The sequence below is a fragment of the Salmo salar genome, chromosome ssa09, assembly GCF_905237065.1.
Source record: "Salmo salar chromosome ssa09, Ssal_v3.1, whole genome shotgun sequence".
Taxonomy (NCBI): Eukaryota; Metazoa; Chordata; class Actinopteri; order Salmoniformes; family Salmonidae; genus Salmo; species Salmo salar.
The window spans coordinates 137,527,747-137,544,541 of record NC_059450.1 but is presented as its reverse complement, the minus strand read 5'-3'; the positions used below and the strand labels follow the sequence as shown (position 1 = coordinate 137,544,541).

General features: G+C 43.9%; 1 protein-coding gene across 13 annotated transcripts in view; it reads left to right on the top strand.

Annotated features, from left to right (window-relative positions):
- Positions 1-16,795, top strand: part of LOC106613097 (unconventional myosin-XVIIIa) — a 203,810-nt gene that overhangs the window by 169,509 nt on the left and 17,506 nt on the right. For 9 of the 13 annotated variants that reach the window (XM_014215025.2, XM_045724671.1, XM_045724674.1 and 6 more), the window contains 9 exons: positions 151-255; positions 448-594; positions 754-867; positions 7,631-7,747; positions 8,308-8,391; positions 12,068-12,205; positions 13,832-14,017; positions 14,247-14,386; positions 15,393-15,437. In XM_014215025.2, the coding sequence (XP_014070500.2) occupies positions 151-255; positions 448-594; positions 754-867; positions 7,631-7,747; positions 8,308-8,391; positions 12,068-12,205; positions 13,832-14,017; positions 14,247-14,386; positions 15,393-15,437 (1,076 nt within the window). The remainder of the gene's footprint in view (positions 1-150; positions 256-447; positions 595-753; positions 868-7,630; positions 7,748-8,307; positions 8,392-12,067; positions 12,206-13,831; positions 14,018-14,246; positions 14,387-15,392; positions 15,438-16,795) is intronic. The other 4 variants (XM_014215026.2, XM_045724676.1, XM_045724675.1 and 1 more) reach the window with 1 other exon arrangement.

Genomic DNA, 16,795 nt, shown 5'->3' with positions numbered 1-16,795 from the left:
GTGAAAATGTGTTACTATAATTGCCACAAATAGCTGGTTTCGTCACCAAAGCACAAACATAGACCATGACTCAGTTTTATTATGTAAACATGTCTCTTTCAGTTGGATCACAATTTGTAGGTCACATATAGTGTGTTCCTGTGTTTTCAGCTGAAGCAGATAGAAGTCCAGCTGGAGGAGGAGTATGATGACAAACAGAAGGTTCTACGTGAGAGGAGAGAACTGGAGACCAAGCTGCTGTCTGCCCAGGACCAGGTACTGACAGACACCTCACTACCAGCCCACCGTCAACTCTACAGGCTTTCCCAGACTAGTTATATGTCCAGTGGCTGTCAATCTTCCTACTGGATAGTTTCAGATTATGCAGGCTTTTGTTGATACTGTGTTTAGTGTGTGTTGTAATGTGTTGAGCTGGTCGTAATCTGGTTGTGTTGCTGCTCTCCCCAGGTGAAACCCAGAGACGTGGAGACGGAGAAGAGGCTGAAGAAGGATCTGAAGCGCACCAAGGCCCTGCTGGCTGATGCCCAGATCATGCTGGACCACATGAAGAACAACGCCCCAAGCAAGAGAGAGATCGCCCAGCTCAAAAACCAGGTAGGTTGTACCCCTAGCACACTTGTCCAGTTCCTACACCTGCGTGACACACCACAGAGATACTGGGAAAGTCAAGAAACATCAGAATACAATTTCTATAGAATTTCGACCTTTCTCTCGCTTTCTCTTTCTCACTCTCTCTCTCTCCCCCTGTCTCAGCTGGAGGAGTCAGAGTTCACCTGTGCGGCAGCAGTGAAGGCCCGTAAATCTATGGAGGTGGAGATTGAGGACTTGCATGTGCAGATGGACGACATCTCCAAAGCCAAACAGGCTGTGAGTACAGTACACCATTCCTTCCTACCTCTAACCTATTCCATACACCCTATGACCTCTAACCTATTCCATACACCCTATGACCTCTAACCTAGGCCAGCACTTTTACTCGCCACCATTTATGTTCATCTGTGAAAGCATTTAGAATGGCAGGTGTGCTCCTAAGGACAGCAAGTGGAAGGGTTTTCAGCGGTTGAATGAAATGTATTCCGAGCGTGCGAGGTGTTGGGGGGAGGGGTGATGAGGCGGGGAGAAGGGGGTGGTGGGTGCTATGGGATTATTTAAGATACTCTTTGAAGAGGTACGGTTTCAGATGTTTTCGGAAGATGGGCAGGGTCTCTGCTGTCCTAAGCTGGTTCCACCATTGGGGTGCCAGGACAGAGAAGAGCTTGGACTGGGCTGAACGGGAGGGCCAAGAGACCAGAGGTGGCAGAACGGAGTACTCGGGTTAGGGTATAGGGTTTGAGCATAGTCTGAAGGGGGGAGGGGCAGTTCCTCTTGCTGCTCCGTAGGCAAGTACCATGGTCTAGTAGTGGATGCAAGCTTAGACTGGAAGCCAGTGGAGTGTGCGGAGGAGTGGGTGACATGAAAGAACTTGGGAAGGTTGAACAACAGGCGGGCTGCAGCGTTCTGGATAAGTTGCAGAGGTTTGATGTTAAAAGCGGGGAGCCCAGCCAACAGTGAGTTGCAGTAGTCCAGACAGGAGAGGACAAGTGCCTGGATTAGGACCTGCACCACTTCCTGTTTGAGGTAGAGTCGTACTCTACGGATGTTGGGGAGCATAAACCTGCAGGAGCGAGTCACTGCTGTGATGTTTGCAGAGAATGACAGGGTGTTGTCCAGGGTCACACCAATATCCTTTGCACTCTGGGAGGGGGACACCGTGGAGCTGTCAACCGTAATGGAAAGGTCTTCGAGCAGGCAGGCCTTCCCCGGGTGTCAGAAGGGGGGAAAGAGAAAAGTAGTTGAGTGTCATCTACATAGCAATGATAAGCGAGAACATGTGAGTATATGACGGAGCCGAGTGACATTGGGCCCAATACCAACTTATGCCTTTCCTACGCACACCTTTCTTACACACTTCTCACACCTTCCTACACACCTTTTTCAACAAAGACGCAGGTGTTCTCCTAAGGACACTAGGACAATACCTTTAGATCTGGAGCTCTGCCAACGTCATCAATTAGATGGACAAGGCAGCTCTAAAGGACAAAGAAACACTTGAGTAGAAGACAAAATGTCACCACATTTCAAGAACTCTATCACCGTGAACTACCTTTTAATCAGGACAACACCATCTGTGTGGGCTCTAAGGGGAGTCATGGCAACAACCCAACAGCCATCTCTGTTTCCTCTCTTTCTTCTTTTCTCCTTCTCTTACCTCTCGCCTCTTTTCTCCTTCTCTTACCTTTCCTCTTTTCTCCTTCTCTTACCTTTCCTCTTTTCTCCTCTTACCTCTCTCCTCTTTTCTCCTTCTCTTACCTCTCTCCTCTTTTCTCTTACCTCCCTCCTCTTTTTTCTTTCTCTTACCTCTCTCCTTCTCTTTTCTCTTTCTCTTACCTCTCTCCTTCTCTTTTCCTTCTCTTACCTCCTTCGTTTTTCCTTCTCTTACCTCCTTCTTTTTTCCTTCTCTTACCTCCTTCTTTTTTCCTTCTCTTACCTCCTTCTTTTTTCCTTCTCTTACCTCTCTCCTCTTTTCTCCTTCTCTTACCTCTCTCCTCTTTTCTCCTTCTCTTACCTCTCTCCTCTTTTCTCCTTCTCTTACCTCTCTCCTCTTTTCTCCTTCTCTTACCTCTCTCCTCTTTTCTCCTTCTGTTACCTCTCTCCTCTTTTCCTTCTCTTACCTCCTTCGTTTTTCCTTCTCTTACCTCTCTCCTCTTTTCTCCTTCTCTTACCTCTCTCCTCTTTTCTCCTTCTCTTACCTCTCTCCTCTTTTCTCCTTCTCTTACCTCTCTCCTCTTTTCTCCTTCTCTTACCTCTCTCTTTTCTCCTTCTGTTACCTCTCTCCTTCTCTTTTCCTTCTCTTACCTCCTTCTTTTTTACTTCTCTTACATCTCTCCTCTTTTTTCCTTCTCTTACCTCTCTCCTCTTTTCTCCTTCTCTTACCTCTCTCCTCTTTTCTCCTTCTCTTACCTCTCTCCTCTTTTCTCCTTCTCTTACCTCTCTCCTCTCTTTCTCCTTCTCTTACCTCTTTCTCTTTTCCTTCTCTTACCTCTCTCCTCTTTTCTCCTTCTCTTACCTCTCTCCTCTTTTCTCCTTCTCTTACCTCTCTCCTTTTTTCTCCTTCTCTTACCTCTCTCCTTATTTTGTTCCTCTCCCCCTGTCTTTTCTCATCCCCCTCTCATTTTATACCTTTCTCTCGCTCTCGTTCTCTCTTTCTCCCTCCTCATCCTCACCTTTCTCTTGATGTGACATCCACCTCTCTCGGCGGTGAAACTGGCATTATGATGGAATGTTTCCGGGAACATTTCTAATTTGAACAAGACGTATCACCTTGAAATCCATTACAGTTTAATACAGCTGTCATTGGGTGAATATTATCTCGGCAGCGAGAGGGAATGGTAATTGAGTTCACACCGCAGCAGGTCAGGAACAATAGAAACTGGGTGAGGTGGATGGAGGAATGGATGGATAGATGTTTTCCAGGTTGCAGCACATATTCACACACACTGATTTCATCAGTCTAAATGTGCATTTTCTTGGCATGATTGTCAATGTTTTTTTGTTTTTTTAAATTCTGGCATTGAAGTACAGCAGGAACAATCAAGTCTATATTGGGGTTGATGTTTACTTAACCTGCACATATTTTTGGGCAATGAGGGCATTTATTTGGTTTAACATAGGAAACAATCATTGAATGGGTATCTCCTTATTAAAATAGCAACCATGTCATTAATACCAGTATGAAATCTTGCAATTTCTTTCCAAGGATTTCTGTTGGTTCTATTTTGGTGAAATTCATCAGATGTGGTCCATTATCCATTCTCCCGGTCTGTTTTTCCCTCCATGTGAATAAGATGGATGTCACTGTGCCAGCGTGCTTTACAAGTCTTCTCATCTCTCAGCTATGTACTAATGGATTCATTATCCTTTTCTGATATCCACATTATTCATCATTTATTAATACATCCGCGACTGTCCCCAGTCCGTCTCATCTCCCTGCTGCCCCTCTCTGCATTGTTGAAGTAATTATAGAAATAGGATTACGCCTCTGACGTTTCCACAGAAGTCAGTTAGGAACACCCTGCTAGCATTAGGTATTAGTCGCTAACATTTACCATTCGGCCATCAGATTTACCATCAATGCTCCTTATAGGACACATCACTGCATTCTATACTCACGCTGAGAGGAAGACAACCAAAGCTTTAGTTTCTAGACTATCATTTTACAGATGTATGTTGAAAACATTTTTGGGAGATGTGATGGATCATTCAATATTCCCTCTCTTTTGTTGTTTAGTGAAGTCATCCCATGTCAAGAGTCGACTCATTTAATTAAAGTTCATCCCATGTGAAGAGTCAACTCATTTAATTAAAGTTCATCCCATGTCAAGAGTCGACTCATTTAATTAAAGTTCATCCCATGTGAAGAGTCAACTCATTTAATTAAAGTTCATCCCATGTCAAGAGTCGACTCATTTAATTAAAGTTCATCCCATGTCAAGAGTCAACTCATTTAATTAAAGTTCATCCCATGTCAAGAGTCAACTCATTTAATTAAAGTTCATCCCATGTCAAGAGTCAACTCATTTAATTAAAGTTCATCCCATGTCAAGAGTCGACTCATTTAATTAAAGTTCATCCCATGTCAAGAGTCAACTCATTTAATTAAAGTTCATCCCATGTCAAGAGTCAACTCATTTAATTAAAGTTCATCCCATGTGAAGAGTCAACTCATTTAATTAAAGTTCTATTCGTAACTAAATGTTTTTTTTTACATTTCTATTGGAAGGGTTTAATCATTTGCAATTATGTGTACTTATGAGATAAAATGTTTGTTTCTGTCTCCATATGATATGGTAAATCATTTTATAAAACCCTCTTTTTTAAAATCTTTATTTAACTAGGCAAGTCAGTTAATGAGAACAAATTCTTATTTTCAATGACGGCCTAGGAACAGTGGGTTAACTGCCTTGTTCAGGGGCTGAACAGATTTTTACCTTGTCAGCTCAGGGATTTGATCTTACAACCTTTCAGTTACTAGTCCAACGCTCTAACCACTAGGCTACCAGCCGCCTCACTGGGCTACCTACCGCCTCTTAGGCCTCACTCCCCCCTATCTGAGATATCTACTGCGGCCCTCATCCTCCACATATAACACCCGTTCTGCCAGTCACAATCTGTTGAAGGTCCCCAAAGCACACACATCCCTGGGTCGCTCGTCTTTTCAGTTCGCTGCAGCTAGCGACTGGAACGAGCTGCAAAAACCACTCAAACTGGACTGTTTTATCTCAATCTCTTCATTCAAAGACTCAATCATGGACACTCTTACTGACAGTTGTGGCTGCTTCACGTGATGTATTGTTGTCGCTACCTTCTTGCCCTTTGTGCTGTTGTCTGTGCCCAATAATGTTTGTACCATGTTTTGTGCTGCTACCATGTTGTGTTGCTACCATGTTGTGTTGCTACCATGTTGTTTTTATGTTGTGCTGCTACCATGTTGTGTTGCTACCATATTGTTTTTATGTTGTGCTGCTACCATGTTGTTTTTATGTTGTGCTGCTACCATGTTGTGTTGCTACCATGTTGTTTTTATGTTGTGCTGCTACCATGTTGTTTTTATGTTGTGCTGCTACCATGTTGTGTTGCTACCATGTTGTTTTTATGTTGTGTTGCTACCATGCTGTGTTGTCATGTGTTGCTACCATGCTATGTTGTCTTAGGTCTCTCTTTATGTTGTGGTGTCTCTCTTGTTGTGATGTTTGTTTTGTCCTATATTTATATTTTATATGTTTTTTTTATTTTTAATCCCAGGCCCCATCCCCACAGGAGGCGTTTTGCCTTTTGGTAGGCCGTCATTGTGAATAAGAGTTTGTTCTTAACTGATTTGCCTAGTTAAATAAAGGTTCAATAAAAATAAAATAAATACATCATATAACATTATTACACCACTACATATATACAATACAAGATGTTTAATACCACCATAGAACAATATCACAATGTGTGCGTATGCATGTGTCTGTACCTTTGTGTGTGTCTCTTCACAGTGCCTGTTGTTCCATAAGGTGTATTTTTACCTGTTTTTTAAATCTGATTCTACTGCTTGCATCAGTTACCTGATGTGGAATAGAGTTCCATGTAGTCATGGCTCTATGTAGTACTGTGTTTCTCCCATAGTCTGTTCTGGACTTGGGGACTGTGAAGAGACCTCTGGTGGCATGTCTTGTGGGGTATGCATGGGTGTCCATTCAGCTTGTCAACACCTCTTACAAAAACAAGTAGTGATGAAGTCAATCTCTCTTCCACTTTGAGCCATGCGAGGTTGATATGCATGTCATTACATGCTCTCTGTGTACGTTTAAGGGCCAGCCGTGCTGTCCTGTTCTGAACCAACTGCAATATTCCTAAGTCCCTCTTTGTGGCACCTGACTACACGACTGAACAGTAGTCCAGGTGCGACAAAACCAGGGCCTGTAGGACCTGCCTTGTTGATAGTGTTGTTAAGAAGGCTTTATTATGGACAGACTTCTCCCCATTTTAGCTACTGTTGTATCAATATGTTTTGACCATGACAGTTTACAATCCAGGGTTACTCCAAGCAGTTAGTCACCTCAACTTGCTCAATTTCCACATTATTCATTATGAGATGTAGTTGAGGTTTAAGATTTAAGTGAATGATTTGTCCCAAATACAATGCTTTTAGTTTTGGAAATATGTAGGACTAACTTATTCCTTGCTACCCATTCCGAATCTTACTGCAGCTCTTTGTTAAGTGTTGCAGGCATTTCAGTTGCTGTAGACAAGTACATTAGAGTGTCTAGTTTGAGAAACAGACGCCTCACAAGTCCTTCATTAAATAGTACCCGCAAAACATCAGTCTCAATATCAACAGTGAAGAGGCAACTCTGGGATGATGGCCTTCTAGGCAGAGTTCCTCTGTCCAGTGTCTGTGTTCTATTGCCCATCTTAATCTTTTATTTTTATTGGCCAGTCTGAGATATGGCTTCTTCTTTGCAACTCTGCCTAGAAGGCCAGCATCCCGGAGTCGCCTCTTCACTGTTGACGTTGAGGCTGGTATTGTGCTTCTTTAATCAGCATAACAGTTTTCAGCTGTGCTAACATAATTGCAAAAGGGTTTTCTAATGATCAATTAGCCTTTTAAAATGATAAACTTGGATTAGCTAACACAACGTGCCATTGGAACACAGGAGTGATGGTTGCTGATAATTGGCCTCTGTACGCCTATGTAGATATTACATAAAAAATCTGCCGTTTCCAGCTGCAATAGTCATTTACAACATTAAAAATGTCTACACTGTATTTCTGATCAATTTGATGTTGTTTTAATGGACAGAAAATGTGCTTTTCTTTCAAAAACAAGGACATTTCTAAGTGACCCCAAACTTTTGAACGGTAGTGTACACAGCCACACTGGCTTTACTCAATGTTTGTTCTCTCTCTGTGTCTCTGTCTCTTGCTCTCTCTCACTGTCTCTGTCGCTTTCTCTCTGTGTGTCTCTCTCTCTCTCTGTATATCCCTTTGTGTCTCTCTGTATCTCTCTCTCTCTGTATCTCTCTGCGTCTCTCTCTCTCTCTCTCAGCTGGAAGAGCAGTTGAGCAGGCTGTTGAGGGAGAAGAATGATCTGCAGTCTCGTATGGAGGAGGACCAGGAGGATATGAACGAGCTCATGAAGAAGCACAAGTCAGCTGTCGTCCAGGTAACAGACACAATGCAAGGGTCATTCTGGTCATTCTGCATTATTTGAATGGTGTAAATAGTATTTGGCATCAGTTTAGTGCTCTCCATTAGTGTTAGTGTATCTGTGTAGAGCAGTTTGCTATCAAGAGGAGATGAAAAGTGAGCTCTGTCTGTCTGACACTGATGGAAATATGAGTGATCTGCTTTTACTAGCTGCAAATGAATGTATCCCGTCTAAAGTGAGACAGCTGTTCCCCTGGGCTCGCTATGCGGAGCGCTTCACGTAGCAGAAAAAAGCACTAATCTCTAATATTTCATTTCACACAGGTCACATTGAAATGAGATGTGTTGTCTCCCCTCCCTACTCTTGCTTTTAAAAATATGTCGCTGTGACATGGTCCCATCAACATGTTTGTTTATGGTTGTTTATCAATCTGTTTTCTAGCTGTGTAGACCAAATGGGGATGAATATATTATGTTGTACTGTGCTACTTAAAGTAAACATGATGCAATACACTGTAGAGATAAGTTGGTGTTAAACCTATCAGACTGACCAGTAGCTTGTTTGTGTGTGTGTAGTCGACCCAGAACCTAGCCCAGATCTCTGACCTACAAGCCCAGCTGGAGGAGGCCCTCAAGCAGAAGCAGGATGTCCAGGAGAAGGTACAGTTGACTGGGACACAGTTGTTTAGCCGGGAGGGTATAGGGATAGACAGTGCTATCCTAATGCAGCACTTTGTCTGCACTTAGAACAACATAATGGGACTCATTGAGCAGGACTAGCTAGCTGACATAAGTCATCTGCCTCATGGAATTTAAAGTCCTCCACCCCTATTTCCTCTCTTTGCATGGTAGTCCTTACAAATGATTTACATGGGATAATCAATGTGTCTTTTTAGAGATATGTCTTTCAGAATATATAAAATTGTCAACTCTGTTTGGCAGTTGAAGATAGAGAACGTCTGTCTGACTGTTGTCTGTCACGGTACCCAGTCAGGCTGTGACATTTGGCTTTAGTAGTCCCCAGCTTTAACAGTCGTAGTGATTTCATTGTGGAACCGTGTTGTGTGGTCACAGTCTGTGTGCCTTTTCTTATCAAATCAAGGTGACCCTGCAGGGGATCAAGCCTGTAATACTTTTACCTCTCTCTCTCTGATGCCCCATAATCCCACCCAGACATGGGACATTTGTGTTGTAGCGTGACACTCACATTGTGGCGCTCCAGTCTGGAGATAACCATCAGAGACCCTGGCCTCGGAACAATTATCCCCGCTGTCGCGGAGAGGGGGAGGATCTATCATCATCAGGCTATGAGGGCAGTGTCCGCATCCCCCTCTCTCTCCCCCGCCGCTCTCAGTCGCTCTCTCTACCCCCCGCCGCTCTCTCTCCCCCCCGCCGCTCTCTCTCTCTCTCTCTCTCCCCCCCCCGCCACTCTCTCTCTCTCTCTCTCTCCCCCCCCCGCCGCTCTTTCTCTCTCTCTCCCCCCCGCCGCGCTCTCTCTCTCTCTCCCCCGCTCTCTCTCTCTCCCCCCCCGCCGCGCTCTCTCTCTCTCTCTCTCTCCCCCGCTATCTCTGGCTTGCTCTCTCTTCCACTCACTCTCTCTCTCTGATGCCTAGTCAGTCATTATGGCAGGGAAGCTGTCATCTTATTGAACGTACAGGATGCTCCCAGGGGCTCCCTCATACAGGAGCTTGTAAAGGACAGTTTCTTTCAATTCACATCGAAATACATAATAAGAAGAATAATTATATAGTCAGTATGTTTTAAAACTGTCATCTTTTCTTTCCTTGAAGGTTACTTTAGGCCTATTTAAAGACTTGAGTTGGACTGGAGGGCATAAATGTAGTTGTTAGTTTAGCTATATTGGTTTCAGATTAAACAAAAAGGCCTCGTCTGACCTCCGATGTAAGTCCCTAAGTCAATATTCAGGATATTATTATTCCTAGCAAATAGTTTCTCTGCTTTGAAACAGCGGAGCAACTTTTAGAAATAATGAAAAGGAATTCAGTTGGGGGCACGTATCTACGCTTTAAATAATAGATATGTAGTGCATGTAACAAAGTCCGGTGTTTGAATCCCTATCCTGGTCTGAACTATGTTAAAACTCTGAACCACTCAATAGAGAGAGGCCGGGCTACTCCTGAAGAGGAAGGTTGATTTGGATCTGGACCCCCAGTAGTGATGTGAAAAGCACCCAGTAGTGATGTGAAAAGCACCCAGTAGAGATGTGAAATGCACCCAGTAGAGATGTGAAAAGCACCCAGTAGAGATGTGAAAAGCACCCAGTAGTGATGTGAAAAGCCCCGGTGTGGATATAGAGAGTAGCCCTCAAGCTTAAAGCCCCGGTGTGGATATAGAGAGTAGCCCTCAAGCTTAAAGCCCCGGTGTGGATATAGAGAGTAGCCCTCAAGCTTAAAGCCCTGGTGTGGATATAGACAGTAGCCCTCAAGCTTAAAGCCCCGGTGTGGATATAGAGAGTAGCCCTCAAGCTTAAAGCCCTGGTGTGGATATAGATCACCAGTTGTGGGGAGGTTGTGTTTCAGCATTGGTGGGCTGAACATTTGCACCACTACTGTAGGCTGTTGCATTCATTTGATAACATAATATATATAAACTCAGCAAATAAATAAATGTCCCTTTTCAGGACCCTGTCTTTCAAAGATAATTCGTAAAAATCCAGATAACTTCACAGATCTTCATTGTAAAGGGTTTAAACACTGTTTCCCATGCTTGTTCAATGAACCATAAACAATTAATGAACATGCACCTGTGGAACGGTCGTTAAGACACTAACAGCTTACAGACGGTAGGTAATTAAGGTCACAGTTATGAAAACTTAGGACACTAAAGAGGCCTTTCTACTGACTCTGAAAAACACCAAAAGAAAGATGCCCAGGGTCCCTGCTCATCTGCGTGAACATGCCTTAGGCATGCTGCAAGGAGGCATGAGGACTGCAGATGTGGCCAGGGCAATAAATTGCAATGTCCGTACTGTGAGACGCCTAAGACAGCGCTACAGGGAGACAGGATGGACAGCTGATCGTCCTCGCAGTGGCAGACCTCGTGTAAAGACACCTGCACAGGATCGGGACATCCAAACATCACACCTGCGGGATAGGTACAGGATGGCAACAACAACTGTTTGAGTTACACCAGGAATGCACAATCCCTCCATCAGTGCTCAGACTGTCCACAATAGGCTGAGAAAGGCTGAACTGAGGGCTTGTAGGCCTGTTGTAAGGCAGGTCCTCACCAGACATCACTGGCAACAACGTCGCTTATAGGCACAAACCCACCGTCGCTGGACCAGACAGTACTGGCAAAAAGTGCTCTTGACTGACGAGGCGTGGTTTTGTCTCACCAGGGGTGATGGGCGGATTCGCGTTTATCGACGAAGGAATGAGTGTTACTTTTTTTTTTAACTGATTTTTTTAAGTCAAACGTGTTTATTCCTGCCAAATCACAACGATAGATGGAAGTAGAGTTGTTGAATGAAGAATGTTTGCAGTAACATTGACATCATGAAATAAAATACATACTGGAGCGGGACTGTACTCTGGAGCGGGATCAATTTGGAGGTGGAGGGTCCGTCATGGTCTGGGGCGGTGTGTCACGGTATCATCGGACTGAGCTTGTTGTCATTGCAGGCAATCTCAATGCTGTGTGTTACATGGAAGACATCCTCCTCCCTCATGTGGTACCCTTCCTGCAGGCTCATCCTGACATGACACTCCAGCATGACAATGCCACCAGCCATACTGCTCGTTCTGTGTGTGATTTCCTGCAAGACAGGAATGTCAGTGTTCTGCCATGGCCAGCGAAGAGCCCAGATCTCAATCCCTTTGAGCACGTCTGGGACCTGTTGGATCGGAGGGTGAGGGCTAGGGCCATTCCTCCCAGAAATGTCTGGAACTTGCAGGTGCCTTGGTGAAAGAGTAGGGTAACATCTCACAGCAAGAACTGGCAAATCTGGTGCAGTCCATGAGGAGGAGATGCACTGCAGTACTTAATGCAGCTGGTGGCCACACCAGATACTGACTGTTACTTTTGATTTTCACCCTCCCTTTGTTCAAGGACACATTATTAAATTTCTGTTTGTCACATGTCTGTGGAACTTGTTCATGTCTCAGTTGTTGAATCTTGTTATGTTCATACACATATTTACACATGTTAAGTTTGCTGAAAATAAATGCAGTTGACAGTGAGAGGACATTTCTTTTTTTGCTGAGTTTGCATAATATACTGTATGGTTGCAGTTTGTTTCTGCTACGGTATGTTGTTCTTTCTAAAACCCTTCCTTGTTTGTGTGTTCCTACTCCTGTATTTCAAACTCTCACAGCTCTCGGCACTGCAGAGCCAGCTGGAGTTCCAGGAGACGTCTATGGTGGAGAAGTCCCTGGTCAGCAGGCATGAGGCCAAGATCCGAGAGATGGAGACCAAGATGGAGTTTGAGAAAACGCAGGTCAAACGCTTGGAGGTGAGAGCATGTAGGGGGGCTGAGGGGTATTCTAGAGGAGGAGCGTTGGTTGGCGCCTGGCGGCCTGTCTAGTGCGTGCATGCGTGTGTGTGTGCGTGTGTGTGTGTGGGGGGGAGGTCAGGGCTGAAGAATTGCCCAGTGGGTGAAATGAGGGACAATTGACTCCCACTACCTCCACCATGCAAGTTTTGCCACCTCACAAACGGTTATTTCTATTTTTAGTGCTGGATTCAGCCTCATAACCTTCTAACTTTAGACTGTTAGCATATCACAGTTAGATAATGCCTTCTGCTCTGTTTGTCCTCTGACTAGCTCATATTATATTCACTCCACAATATCATTTGTTATTCTGTCAGTTTCAAATTACATTGTGATATTGCCTGCGACAAACATTTAAGTGAAGGATAAAGGTTACTGTTTGCACACAGCCAGGGAAAAATAGAAATCCATTTTCTTCCCCTCAGACAAATGCATCTTTGCTCATTTTGGCAACTTTTGGACTTGTAATTACCAGAAATGTGCAGACAGCCAGACACACTGCTTTAACTGAAATCTAAAAGAAAAACTCTCTCAGAGAATCCCTCTCTGTCTATGTTCTCCACTGGCTGGAATAATAGAAAGACCAACTAAGACTGGCAAAACATTGTTCAGTTTTGGGAAGGATACGTCCAAAGTTATAAGGGGTTTCAAGGTCGTATTTAGCCATGTCTTGTTGCTACTCATGGTATTCTTTTATTTATTTTTTATTTCACCTTTATTTAACCAGGTAGGCTAGTTGAGAACAAGTTCTCATTTACAACTGCGACCTGGCCAAGATAAAGCAAAGCAGTTCGACACATACAACAACACAGAGTTACACAGGGAGTAAACAAACAAGCCAATAACACAATAAACAAGTCAATGATACAGTAGAAAAAGAAAGTCTATATACAGTGTGTGCAAAAGGCATGAGGAGGTAGGCAATAAATAGACCATATTAGCGAATAATTACTATTTAGCAGATTAACACTGGAGTGATAAATGAGCATATGAAGATGTGCATTTGAGTGGCTGGATATTTCTGGTAGACAGAGAACTATAGCAGGCCAATCAATACATATCTGAGAGGGCAGAAAGCAGAACTCACCCACTCACAGTGTGAAACATGGACAAGGCTGGGGGCTAATGGCTGTTTAGCATTAGTGGAGGCTGGATTCAGCCTTTTCAGTGCATTGAAGTTGCTATATGTGCTCATATGAAATGCTGGAGCATTCCTCTGTGGCGCAAATGCAGTATGTAGCAGAACGATGTTTAGCAAGTAGACTCTATTTAATTAGTCATTTCTTGCCCTTATTTGGGGAATATCTCAAAGCAAGTAAGTGTATTTCTTGAACTGCATTGTTGGTTAGGGGCTTGTAAGTAAGCATTTCACAGTAATATCTTTTACACCTGTTGTATTCGGCTCATGTGACCGATACAATTTTATTTGATTTTTTTGGTGTAGGTTTTTCCTCATCTGAATCCCATTTTAGATATGGAGTATCTCTCATAGCTGCATGCATGATAAGGTCTCTGACCTGTGCCAGATATAGACTGTGAGTGCAGTGGCTTTTCTAACATGGTCCCCGTCTGCTGTTGGTCATTCAGAGCCTGGTAGCCCGTCTGAAGGAGAACCTTGAGAAGCTAACAGAGGAGCGGGATCACCGCAGCACCAGCGAGACCCGGGAGAAGGAGCAAAACAAGCGGCTCCAGAGACAGATCAGAGATATCAAGGAGGAGATGGGAGAGCTGGCCAAGAAGGAGGGAGAGGCCAGCCGCAAGAAACATGAGCTGGTAAGACCCAAAGTCACAAATGGGCCGAGGGGACTGGGGCGCTGTACAGATTGGCTTTTTACAGTGGGGCGCTTTGAAGATATGAAATAACGGCTGCAGTTCCCATCAACCTTGCTTTGTTCAGGAGAATTAGACATTCAGCAAAATGAGACAAAGAGACTTCAGAAATGGTCAGATGTAGGTGTAATGCTGGGACCTTAGTTTAGAGTGTCTCACTCTCTTCCGACAGGAAATGGATATTGAAAGCTTGGAGGCAGCCAATCAGAGCCTGCAGGCAGACCTTAAACTAGCCTTCAAGAGGATTGGTGACCTCCAGGCCGCCATCGAGGACGATATGGAGAGTGACGGCAACGAGGACCTCATCAGCAGGTATAGCTGTCTATTTTTTGCCTGGACATATACATTCACTTAATACAACAGGTATAGCTGTCTATTTAGTGCCCAAATATATAAATTCACTTAATATAATTAATTTACCTCATGTCCTCTCATGACAGCAAGTGTCAGCTAGTCAGCACGCACTCAGCATAGAGAGCAGCTACTGTTACACAGTTAAACTGTAGATAAACTCAGCAGAAGAGGTGGTAGGAAGAGGAAGAGAGCGACAGAGAGAGAGAGATTGAGAGAGAGAATGACCCAGTCAGGATGGATGTTCCATTGAAAGAGGCCTTGGATAAAGCAATCAGAGAGAACTCTCCCCCGACTCTGTCTTTTCTTATTCACACAATCTGAAAGATTTATGCCCTGAAAACTGCTGGGCTTAATTTTCAGGCCTTTAAAAAATATATATACTCTGTTTCCTTTATTCGATGAGATAGGCAGCTAGCTAAAGCTACGTCAGTGAAATCGAGTTCTGTCTCCTCCCGTTCCTTATTTATTTACTCGCTCTCTGCTCCTGCCGAGCCTTGTTTGTTTATTTGTTTGTTTATGAGTGCAGTCCCGGGGAGAAGGCCTTTCTTCCCTCTATGTGAGTCAGGTTTGAGTATAGTGTGTACTCTTTCTTCTCCACGCGGTAACAGGATGGGGATCAGGATGATGTGGTGTGCTGAGTCAGTAACCCAGCAATATGCAGCACTTGAATCTCTCCCACTGGGAGGAAATATCTTTAATAGAACCACAGGGTCATCATCATAGAATTATGAATTAGAATACTAGTAATTGAATAGGATATCTATGGTCATCACCACCACATCAGCCATGATATCCACAATGATTTAAGTTTTAGATCCTTCGAGCATTAGCCTATTCATCACGTTCTTTTGGTTTACTTGGACTGTACCTACCTACTTCCTGTCTCACTTTTCTTTTCTGTTTGTTTTGTGTTTGTATTCTTTATTTCTTTGTGTCTCTGTCTGTCATCCATCACCATGACCAGTTTACAAGACATGGTGACAAAGTATCAGAAAAGAAGGAACAAAACGTGAGGAACTGGAGCTTGTGTTGTTTGACATTGTTTTAAACGCTATTTTGGAATAGTCTGTTGCCCTCCACTGGAAAGGATGCAATATCAAGCAGCAGATCTATTGTCCATGTTCAAGCAATCTCATATAAGTTCAAGTTTATGACTTATGGCATAGTCCATATGTCACTTCATAAGGACTTAACTATGGGATACCATTCAACGAACAAGCTCAGTGATACTGCATCGTTATTCCAGGGCTCAGCTATTCCCCCATAGCCTAATTTGCTACACTCTTCACTGCATGAGGCCACATGCTGAACTGCATGAATGCCATTGACAAGATGCTTTTCTAAACCAAGCATAAAACAACCCCTTCCCCAGAGTGTCTGTGTGGTTATTCATCAAGTAACGCCTTCAACTGAGGGTAACATATAAGATCTAACTGGCATAGTAAGCATCCATCGCTGGGTAAGTGTCATGTGGTGTCCACCAGGGCTCGGTTCTTGGACCCCTACCTTTCCAGTGAGAACCCTAGTCCCTTTCTCCCATTGTGTTTGCTGTTCCAGCGTGTCCTCCGGGGGTTCTGTTGGACACCGCTGTGCCTTGTTTGAACAGCGTTCTTTGCCCAGCGGCTGCACGCCCGCTCTCAGGGCCTACTGAATATTTTAGAGCCTTGCTCTGGGGTGGATGTGAGATATGACTGTCTGCCTCTGACGACGGAAAGACGAATGGTGTGTTCCTCATTAATCTTTTACACTCACTATATAATGCAGAACCCTCAAATGTCTTACAAAAAGCTCTCTGCTCGTCTGGCAAGTGGCTCACATGCAGTGTTAACCTTTGGGTCTGGGCCATTCCATGTGCCCTTATAGCAGTTACTGCTGTTTCTGCTGTTCAACCCTTGTTAAGCAGTATTGTAAAGTGCTGCTTTTTGTTAAAGCAGAATGGGTTCTGAATGTTAAAGGTAGACTCAGCGATATGACGTCGATGCAGAAAGTAAACAGCATAGTGGGTCATTTTCCGCAACAACTAAGAGCATTGAAGCGTGAGGCTAAACTTCTCCGCTGTTTTGGTCCTGTGGATGCCACACTGAAGAGCATGAAGCAAACCCATGCACATGCATAGCTACTGTATGTGACTGTCTGAAAGTGAAGTCTTGCATCTCGCTCATCTCAATATCTGTGGGGCTGCTCGTGGCAACGTCATATAACTGAGTCTACCTTTAATGATGGGCTTGTACAACACTGGTGCATTACAGCAGAGAATACGGTGTTGGGAAGTTCATGTTTTTAGGGAGTAATTGGATGAGAGACCCCAGCTGTTCTTGCCAGGGTTTTTGTTATTGAATGCTAATAATGTCCTTTATGTTGTTCAGT